General features: G+C 35.3%; 1 protein-coding gene across 2 annotated transcripts; it reads right to left on the bottom strand.

The window, feature by feature from the left end:
- Window positions 1-645: 645 nt before the first annotated feature.
- LOC125203763 (ubinuclein-1-like) lies at window positions 646-7,576 on the bottom strand. Of its 2 annotated transcripts, none has more exons than XM_089061332.1 (11): window positions 6,998-7,576; window positions 6,505-6,591; window positions 6,338-6,414; window positions 5,073-5,607; window positions 4,361-4,460; window positions 4,153-4,262; window positions 3,922-4,008; window positions 3,388-3,480; window positions 2,865-3,104; window positions 2,188-2,286; window positions 646-1,374 (listed from the first exon to the last, which is right to left on the bottom strand). In XM_089061332.1, exons 1-11 carry the CDS (start codon window positions 7,343-7,345, stop codon window positions 886-888), a joined length of 2,265 nt encoding a protein of 754 aa, XP_088917458.1. In that variant the 5' UTR covers window positions 7,346-7,576; the 3' UTR covers window positions 646-885. The 2 variants fall into 2 exon arrangements, with proteins under 2 accessions (XP_088917458.1, XP_088917457.1); XM_089061331.1 differs by having other exon boundaries at window positions 3,355-3,480; window positions 6,998-7,575.
- Between the last annotated feature and the right edge of the window lie 3,170 nt (window positions 7,577-10,746).

Genomic DNA, 10,746 nt, shown 5'->3' with positions numbered 1-10,746 from the left:
TTGTAACTTTAAAAAATAAGTTTAGAAAAATTCTTAAAACGACATCATTTAACATCTTCATTTTGAAAATATTTCTTAACGTCGGGGTGACATGTAGCTTTTCGGGCTGACCCTAAGGTCTTCTTTCGAACCAGGACAACCAGCAACGGAGTCACATAGGGATAGGGGCCTACGGTGCACGGCCCCTCCGGCAATTTAAGTATCAATAACCGAACAATGTAAGAACTGAACCAGTAACATATTTACCTAAAAAGAGATTCATGATCGATTACAAAAACATAGGACATATATTTGGAATTAACTCCAATCCAAATTTCTGAATAAAGCTTTTACATGATTGTCAAACCTTCTTCCACTTCTTCCAATTACAAAAACTTAGGGCATATATTTTTTGTTCCATTTCGTGCTGTAGGTTATTGAAGAGTAGTACAGTATATATCATTGGTGTTAATTTGCCTCATCAAATAAGCTCAAACCAACTTTTGTCGAATCAAGATAATTATATTTTTCGACTAATTCATTTGTTGGAGTCGAGATACACAAACCCAATTTTAAACTAATTTATCTGAATAATTGTGTGCATAAATTTCTATTGAAAAGTAAATTAAACTGAAGATGGTATATAGTATATACAGTAAGCTCATGTTGGATCAAAAGACCACAAAGTGGATGTAATTAATCTAGTCATGGTGAATCAGCTTCAACAAAAAATAATTATAAAACTACTCTTCAATAACCTACAACAAGACATGTATCTGTGATTCAAAACTGTGTATGTGAGGCATCTGACTGTGCACCTGACTTAAGGTTGGACTTAGGAGGAACAGCAATGGGCTTACGGTGTTTGTGCTATTCCTCTGCCTCGGGAGCCTTCTCAAGGTAGAGCTAAGCTTCAGCCGCACCAAGATTTTGCTTCTTTTTCACTTTCTTTTTTGGTAGTACTTCCACTGGCATGGCATCATTGGAATTGCTAGCCTTCACTCTTTCTTGCTTTGGTTTGTGCTTTTCCTCTGCCTCGGGAGCCTTCTCAAGGTGGAGCTGAGCTTCAGCCGCACCTGGATTTTGCTTCTTTTTCACTTTCTTTTTTGGTAGTACTTCCACTGGCATGGCATCATTGGGATTGCTAGCCTTCACTCTTTCTCGCTTTGGTTTGTTTACACTAGGGGTACTTGCAACGGGTAATGTTACATAGGGTTTAGGTCGAGATACAGCAGCACTCTGGACCAGCTTAGCCATCAATGATGAAGCATTGTCACAGGAGGCGGACAAAATTTTCTCAGGAACATGCAATGCAGGAGCAACGATACTAGCTTCCTTTTCGATAGTATCCTCCATTTTTTGTCCCAACTTCTTCCTCTTAAAATTTGCTTTTTCCTGAAAAAATTAGTGGTAAATAAAAGGGGCCGGTATAACTCCATCAGAGACCTGGAAGGAACTTTAAAGAGTTTCTCAAGGAAAAGCAGATATTATAAATAGTAAATACCGTAGACAAACTAATAGACGATTAAAACACCAGCGACACTATAGAAACCCATGGCAGGTAGCTCAAGTCTACTGCCTCGGAAATGCTTGATGACTTGATGTAATATATTATCAATCAACTATTCATAAAAAGTTACTGGGTTATTAAGGATGCTGCTAATCATATCACACAAACTACTTGGTTTTATTTAGAATATTAATTTGCTTTTTTTCACAGTAAGTGAATTTTTCATTGAGGGAATTCAATTGTACTGAATCTGTCAAGTCAAGGAAATATGCCACAGATGAGCACACGTAGTATCATCAATAAAGCTACAATTGAATGGGAATCTCAGACAATAATATGCATAATCAACCATAAGCAAGTTAGCAACATCGGTTGAATTTAAAGAACATTCAGGATAAACATGCCAGGAATTAGTATATCCGATGCCCAACCTGAACCAAGATTAAAGAACACTCAGAATCATACTACTATAGTGATCCGCATGCATAATTTTAGTGATTAAAAAAGGGTTATCCAATTGCCACAGGTAATTTGTGCAATGTGAGTTCTGCATATATATATTGCTCCTGTCTCAATAAATACACAAGTACACATTTGAGCGCATTCTTATAGTTTAACTATGGCATTGACAAGAACTTCAGATTTCAATCTGGAAAGACAGAAAGTATTCAAGTAGAATGAGCAAAATATACGCATACCCTCTGTCGCCTTATTAATGCTCTCCTTCCTTTTACTTTATATATTGCGCATTTAATTCCATCAGTGTCCATGACTCCACCAGGCCATAATGCTGCAAGCTGCAACAGGGAAATGCTTACATCAGATTTTCAATTGCATAGCCCCTGTAAAACTGGAGGATACTTGATTAACGAAAATAGTTGTTGCTTCTAAGCCAACGAAGAGTGAAATCCACTTGCTATTCCTCTCTCTCTCTAACATAATAGGTGAAATCATGTCCACCATCCATTCCACCTGTCTTGAGTATATTATGAATGATCCAAAGCACATGACTTGGTTTTCTGCTAGTACATCTAGTAATAGCATTCCCTGCTGCCTTAAGCAGTAGTATCTGCCATGGAATCTCACACTATATGTGTGAGATCATTAAACGAAAACTAATTGTGGAAATTGGGAAATGAAAACATCCCTTCCCTCTCTGCTGGAGAAATGAGTAGCTGACATAGCAATACTCACAGCAGCATTGGCGTAACCACGCAAGTGGATCAGGAAAAAGTACTCATATCGATTGAATTTATCACCAAGGAAAATTCTTACATATCCAGGGGCACGGTCCACAACTTCCGACGACCGATATATGATAATGCAAGCATTTTACCTGTTCTAATTTACAATAATATAAATCTTATGTTGTTACCTCTTCAAAAAGTCTTCTCGCAGGGGGTTCTGGATCTTCTCCAATTCTCTGGGGATAAAACGTTATGGCAAGGAGGAAATATAAATCTACTAACAAGAAAACTCCAACAACTAAGAAAATCTGATATATTTCACAAATCTTATTCTCCAGTGCTTTGTCCATGCTGTATATTCTTTTCAAGGTTTCTTTTTCTTCATGACCAATTTCTTGGAAATCATCTGCACCAGTTTCTCGCAGAACCTACAAAGTAGAAAGACATCTGTTAATATAAAAATAAAAAATTGGTATCAATATTCAACACAAGATGAACCCTAGGTAGATGGTGCTGGAGGTAGTGTCTGTGTTGATATTACGCATTCCAATAGAAATTGCATGCAAGCAAACTTTATCCATTTTGCTTCATGGTTAAATATGAAATTTATAAGTAATTATAAACGCTAACAATCTATGCACGTCTATAGCAATTAGAGCAATCAAGAAAAATGTTTACTGTGGATATCATATATTGCACTCGCTGCCTAACCATCTCAACAACTTCATGTTTTGTCTTCTTCAGTCGATTGTCCTTCTCTTGTCTAGCTGACAACCCTAAATTGGCCATTGCTCTAAGATTTTTCTGACAAAAAGAATACTTTATTAGCTGGGACCCTGGTACAGTAAACACAAATGTTTCAACATGTTGCATTCAGTAAACTGCTGATATAATAATAAATTAGTTCAGAATAAGAAGGGACATATAAGGTTCATGAAGGTCATTACTAAATAGTAACTACAACCAAGTATAACCTTCCCACATCCATGATCCACTAAACCCTACAAGGGTACCATTAAGGAGGGAAAGTAATGAACGATAAAGGGGAAGGAGGCCGCAAACCAAAAGAAAACATGAAAAACTGAGAGGGGGAAAAAATTTAACTGCACTGCTAATAACAGTAGACTGTCCACTTAACCAAAATAATACTAATTATACTAACCATTGAAAGTAAAGGGTTTGTAGTTAAAGCAAAATAGTAATCCAATATTCCTATTCATATTTTGATTATCAAAGAGGAGATACCTGCAGTGTGTTAAGTTTCATCAAGTGGCCTAAGATGCTCATCAGACGATTGATTACATCCTTTGGTATTTTTCCATAGCTACCTTGCTGAAGCATCCCAAAAATAAATATAATTGGCATTGCCAAGTAATAGAGTTGCACCCTCATGAAAGCACAAAGCCACAAATCAAGCAAAGTAATTGATCAAGTGCTAGAGATAAGAATAAGATGAACTTATAGCATCTTAAGTACCGCTAATCTAGCAACTTTAGACAGCTTCTGCTTTATTTCAGGTGATAATCTCCTTTTGATTGCTTGAGAAGAATTATCGGGATCCTGTACCTCTGTTGAAGGTGGTCTTACTGTTATTTCAAAACATATGAGAAAAAGTAAGCAAGCGTGGCATGATATATCATACTAAATGAAAGAAAACTATCATGGCCGTAGAGTTTGTAAATACATTCTGCAACTATCTTCTGTAACTCTCTAATGGCTTTTTCAAGCACCGTAATTTTTGGTCTAAAATTAGATGCTTCTTTTCTTGGAGCGTGGGGAACATTCTGAAAAGAATATGTATTAAGACCCAATCAGGGAACAATAATAAATCAATTGCAGAATGAGATAATGCAAGAAAAATGGAGAGACCAGTACGGCCAATATAGATCTCTAATGGTTTAAGATGCTGAATTCCTACGTTTGAGATCAAGGACATGGTAGGAATATGCATATAACAACCAGCATGTAGAACAGTGCAAGAAACATGATATGTGTGGATGAGATATGGTTTTGTCATTAGTGATAAACTGAGGTGAGAAGATATATCAATACCACTTCAAAGTCATTTAAGGGAGTCATCGATCATCATTAACCATATAATAAGAATAGGTCAGCCCTTCAAAATAGTGTGCGATTAAGTGTCCCCAATAGTAAGGAAGTTCTCTATTTCCAGAGAAGTACTAAATGTTATGGCTGAAGTTATTTTCACATTGGCAAGGAACCAGATCAAGAAAGCTACTAAATTAAATCCCTAAACAGAAGCAACTAGAGATAACCAAGTCCTTTTCACAGTTGTTAGAAGATGGCAGCTACTACATGACAAATCATATCAAACAACTGTGTGAATAGAGATAACAAATTCACTAACAAACGCAGCACCCAAGTGAATCACTCACTGCTATTTGTGGCAAGTCTCTGCTCGGAGTAATATTAAGGTCAAATCTTCCAACAGAGCCACTTTGATCCTTTTTTTGGATGGATTTGTCCAGCTCCTTGGCATTATTTAGTTTGCCATACTGAGGTTTGCTTACAGATGAACTATTTGGCTTCTGCGTTGAAGCATCTTGAAGTTCACTACTGTCCTTCGGTTTCGTATTGCGATTATGTGATGAGATGAACCCAGTCATTTGATGTTTTGCATCCTTGTGCTCTAATGATGCTGCAGGATTCATCGCAGTCGGGTTATCTGCATTTTTCTTCTTCAATGAAGCTTCAGTTGCATTTGCTTGGGAAGCCTCTAGCACATTCGTACTATGCAAGTTGAACTGACTAGTTGTATTTCTTTTAACTGAGGATGGTGATTTTCTTTCTTTATTTCCTATTTTGATGTGTTTATTTGGGCTATGTCCATCTTCATTCCCACCTTGAGTTTTTGTCACATCTTCACGTCTCCTTTTCCTCGGATGTTGTTTATCAGTTGTTGTAGATTCACTGCACGTTTATAGAGAATAAAGACCTTCGCCAACTAATTGAAAAAGGGAAACTTATGAGATACGGTACCGTTCCCAATTATTTTGACAACATAAGTTGAAAACCAGCTACAGAAACAGATGCTGTGTGCAAGGAAGGATCAAAATACATGATATATAAATTTGACTGAAATACTCAAGGATCTTACCAGTATATCCTAAGTGGTAATTATATTCTCTCACATTGAAGGACAATATTAGATGCAATTAAAACACTGCATCACTTATGATTCAAAAAATAAGAGGAAAAAAGAAAAGAAAGCAGCATTTGCTTCACATACAGCTCAAACAGTTACTTCTATAATATTCCAATATATTTCAAAATTTATTACTCATTTCATTTAATACAGGTCTTATAGGAAAAGTCAGCATAAGAAGTCTGAAGCAATATATACTTTCTACCTCGACGATTAGAGTGTAGTAAAAATAAGTTTTGATTTTTTGATATTACATCTTCAATTCCAAATTTTAGATCAATCATCATATGAAAAAGTATTGTGGATGGTCTTAATGTCTTATAACGAAAAGGTTCTAATAAAGACTGTATGTTGACCTTAGAAAGTAACATAAGTAAATTGCCATACATCCAGCCGAACCTAAATAATCCAATTGCTAGAAAACACCACAGTGATATAGTCAAAATACTGATTTGTTGATAAAAGACATGAAAGGAAAATGTAAGGAAAACTTACATGCACTCCAACTTCCCATGGTTAACAAAAAACCCGTCATTTTTTATTGATGAGTTATCAACCTGGGTATAATCATCCTGCATAGCCAACAACGCAAGCAACATGCACATCATAAGAGGTGTGAGAAGGAGGAGAACACAGCTAGTTGATGAAAATGCAGCAGTTACCAGCTCAGCATCATCAATACAGGAATCCTCAGTATCATACTCGTCATCATCTGGCAAAACTTCTTCGTCTTCACTAGTTCCATCGCCCTGAAAGTGCCACCAGTATATCATGAATTATTCTGATGCCAGATTATCACAGCCATATCACCAATCAATAATCTAGGTGTCACAACGTGTTATATTTGCTAAAGTAAGTCATTCTTTGAAGTGCTTAACAAGAATCTGTCAAATATGCACATGAAAAAGGCAAAGGAAGCAGGTTCCTAATAAGCTAGATCCTCCATAAGCCCTGAATATTGGCTACAGGAGGAATAGCAAGAATGAAAATCCAAACATTCCGTTGCTAGTCTAGTCATGATTAAGCAACAAAATAGCAAGATGTATCAACCCCGAATTTATCTTAATACACATTGAGACTAAATGCACCAAGCCAATCGACATTCTCCCCCAACTAAAGAAAAATGCTAAATTCACCAATCCTTGTCTAACATACCGCATACATTGGCTCATTTTTCTCAATCACAGTGCTCAGACGGTTCGTCTCAGCCTGACCTAGAGAATCCCTGTCTTCGTTCTCCACCGGCTGCTCGGAAGACGCCAATGCAGGTGGCGGAGACGGGGGATGAGGCTGCTGATTGGCCGGCGACGACGAGCCAGCAGCTTTCGGTCTATTGGCATTAGGATTGCTGGAAGTCATCTCCTTAAGAAGCTTCCTCCACGAAACGATTGTCGTTTCTCCCGGCCGCAGCTCCACCGTGAACCGCAGACGGTCGCCGTGTGATTCGCACGTGGACATAGGTTTTGACGCGGAATCCGATTCCAAACCGCCGCCGTCGATCATTAATTCAGAGTGCCACCAACGATTTGAAATTTATGGGGAAACCCTAGGTGTGGAGCTGATGAAATGAGATTTTTGGTTCCTCTTATTGGAATGTGTAATGTTGAGGGACTGTTGCAGTTGAATCAATGAACTAAGAACTGTATAAGGCACACATCTATCATTAGATTCATTTTCATCCCCAAATCTTCATATATTTCTACAGATTGTATCATGATATTAAGAGATCATCTTTGATAAAGTTGGATAATTTATGACTAAAGTTTATTTTTGAGTTTCACATATGATCATTTTTATTATTTATATTTTAAAAAATATGTTTTTATTATTCACACCAAATAGATCAACTTAGTAACATGATGAAAAAAATCTATTTAAACGTATACGTCAACGACAACATGCACCTAATGAATTCAAACCAAAAGGTAATTATATTTTCAAATAAAAATATTATTTTAAGTTGAACTGAGGATATTTAACTTTGAGAATCTTGTTGAAAAAAAGGTTAAGTGTTTTAAGTTTTGATATCTTTTCCTAGAGTTTACAGATCCAATTATGACATCTCTAATATGACTCGATCCTGGTCATGTTTGCTATTCACAAAATAGATTTAAGAATACACAAAGGGTGCTTGAGTTAGTGTTGTATCGGTACAAATCACAACAATATTGATTAATCTAGCATAGTTTTCATATTATTTGATGGCAATTTCCTCAATTTCTCCCCCAGTTAGCAATCCTATCATCATCTTCGTCATTCTTCAACCAATAGTTGAGCGGCATCAGTTCACCATCGAAGTTCGTCATTGAAAGTGGTTGATTGGACTTGATGGTCCTCACATTTAAACACATTGTCCGACTTGAAAAATAATAACTTTAAAGATTGATCAAGAATTCGACTCTTACACGTCCCACCAATGCACTCCTCTAATGATATGCATGCAACCAGGGACTTGAGACTCACTCTCACTAGTTAGCCACCATCACACCGTGAGACCCCCAATGAATATAATTGGTTGAATTTAAACTTCAAATCCACCAACATTTAAACAAATTTCTCATTTTTAGACATGATCCTTGATACTAAATGCTCTTAGTTAATCTTGAATCATTGTGTCGTCAATTTATGATAAACTTGTTTTTTCACAAAAATGCAACTTATACTGAATATCACTATGTTATTTGAGTCTCAATATATATTCAACTTGATTAATGCCATGATTAATATTTTAATTATTATGATTAATTTTATTTAAGTACGATTTTAATGACATCGGTATATGTCCTCCTACACAAGCGCGCCTCTTTCATTTTTAGATGTCTCTTTTAAAGTGACACATTATAAAAAAATAAAAATATCAACCTTTTTACTTTATTCACAAAATTAGTATACATGAAATATTAGATAAGATTAAAACAAGATAAATTTAATTAATTATTTGGTAAGTTGCATTATTCAGTATTTTAAACTGTAAAATAATCAAAATTCAATCTATGCCTAGAAATTTAATAAATTAACAGTACTACAAGTATACAAACGCACCAAGAAGTACAACCCCTCACACCACAGTCCACACTGCACTCCATTGGATACATCGCCAGTTTACACCACTACAACACATTAAATTCCCCTTTTGCCCTCCTCACATACAAAACTAAGCTCTCGACCACTGCAAATACCAACTCCAACAAGGGCAAACAAAAACTAACCACCATTATAAATTCAAAATCCCCAAAATTCATGAATCCCAAATCGAGTAACCCAGTAGCTCATATTTTCACAAACAGAGAGGGAAAAATTGAGGTGAATAGAGAGATGGGATTTCTAGGGTGGTTACCCCTCTCTGTTCGCCGATGAATCTCTCCAAAAACAGCCCTTTTGTCTCTCAACAGAAACTACAATCAACAAATATATATATATACATGCTGCGATATTTCCTTTTAACGGATCTATATACCTCTTTGGTAGCTTTGCTTTCTCTCTCTACTTTTGTTCCGGGTCGGATTGAAGAGGCTGTGATGATAATTTTCTCCTCCTTTTCTGTTTGCATGAGCTATTGGGTCGGGTAATCGGATTGTCCGGGCGTATCTTGGCGGGGCGGCCCGGACGGCGCGTGAATTCACGCGCAACCGGTGCCGCAGCCATGGCGTGTTTGACCTCCGTTTGCTTGATGATTTACAGATCTGAGCCTCACGATTTCTTTTGATGATTTTGGATTTTCGGTAATCGGTTTTTCTCAAAATGCTACAATTACTACTCCCTCCTTGTCCACTCTCCTTTTTAGTTTGTCCAAGATGACTCATTACTTAAAATAGAAACACTTCTATGTCTACTTTATTCTCTCTCTTACTTTACTCTCTCTTCTCAACACACAAAATAAAGTTGTATAAAATCTCGTACAAAGGGTCATCTTCCTTGGGACGGAGGAAGTATTTTTTAAAAATCAGCAATTTTATTTAATATAAACAAAAATTAGACACGTACTTATGATAAAAGTAAGATATAGTAGTATCACTACTACTTAAGACAACACTGTAAAGAAAGATAGATAATTACAGATAAAAAAAAATTGTTTAGTTAGATCGTAATCGATTAATATGTAATCGTATCTATTAGGATAGGTTATCATCAATTATAAATGAAAATTGAAAAAAGATTGATTATCTATTACCAAAAATAAAATAATTATAACTGAATATTCAAATTGAAATAAGTATAATAGTGTTAGTAATAAATAACAAGTGCATTATATCATCTCTCCCGTACATAAAAAAACGAACTTGGATTTTAGGCGTATAAAATTTCTCAATCATACGCTAAATCAAAACCTATTTTTTAAATTTTCAATTGAACAACACTAAATATAATGCTACAACAAATTTTTTGAAAAATATACTAAAAAATGATGTAAAATTTAAATTTGTAGTGAATGGTTGAAGTAAAATTATGAAATATTAGTTCAAAATGATATTACATGTAGTTTTCATAATTTCATGTAACCACAATCGTATGTGCTGCCTTCTTATTTATCTTTCACTTGAATTAGTGTATTGAGTTATTATTTAATTACTTAATGAAATTAGTTGATTTTTTTTTTTCAAACTTTTTCTGTTTAGTAGTAATTTATTTAAATATAAAATTTAAAATATCAATGTTTATCCAATATAATAAAATTAAAGTTATTCAAAATTATATTCCCGATGTTCATATTACTAGGAGTATTTTTCCACTTAACTTTGCTTTCACATCAAACAAACATTGTTGAAATTTTGTAAAGACTGCAGTCCTTTTGCACTCACTTAATCGTTACTCTCTATGTCCATGAAATTTTGTCTAGTTTTATCATTTTAGTCCGTCCATAAAAATTTTATTATATATATATATATATTTTTTTTTCTGTTTTT

The sequence above is a fragment of the Salvia hispanica genome, chromosome 6 (assembly GCF_029641045.1).
Source record: "Salvia hispanica isolate PSC_SH4W2 chromosome 6, Shi_PSC_v1, whole genome shotgun sequence".
Classification (NCBI taxonomy): Eukaryota; Viridiplantae; Streptophyta; class Magnoliopsida; order Lamiales; family Lamiaceae; genus Salvia; species Salvia hispanica.
Note: the sequence above shows the minus strand (reverse complement) of the source record. Positions and strands in the feature narration are given on the sequence as shown.

What these genes read in the sequence shown, in the direction of transcription:
- LOC125203763 (XM_089061331.1), bottom strand. Translation starts at nt 7,345, where the DNA reads ATGATCGACGGCGGCGGTTTGGAATCGGATTCCGCGTCAAAACCTATG. An exon ending in AAAATGAGCCAATGTATGCG is followed by an intron (nt 6,592 to 6,997) that starts GTATGTTAGACA and finishes TGGCACTTTCAG; the next exon opens with GGCGATGGAACTAGTGAAGA. An exon ending in ACAGAAGATAGTTGCAGAAT is followed by an intron (nt 4,263 to 4,360) that starts GTATTTACAAAC and finishes TTGAAATAACAG; the next exon opens with TAAGACCACCTTCAACAGAG.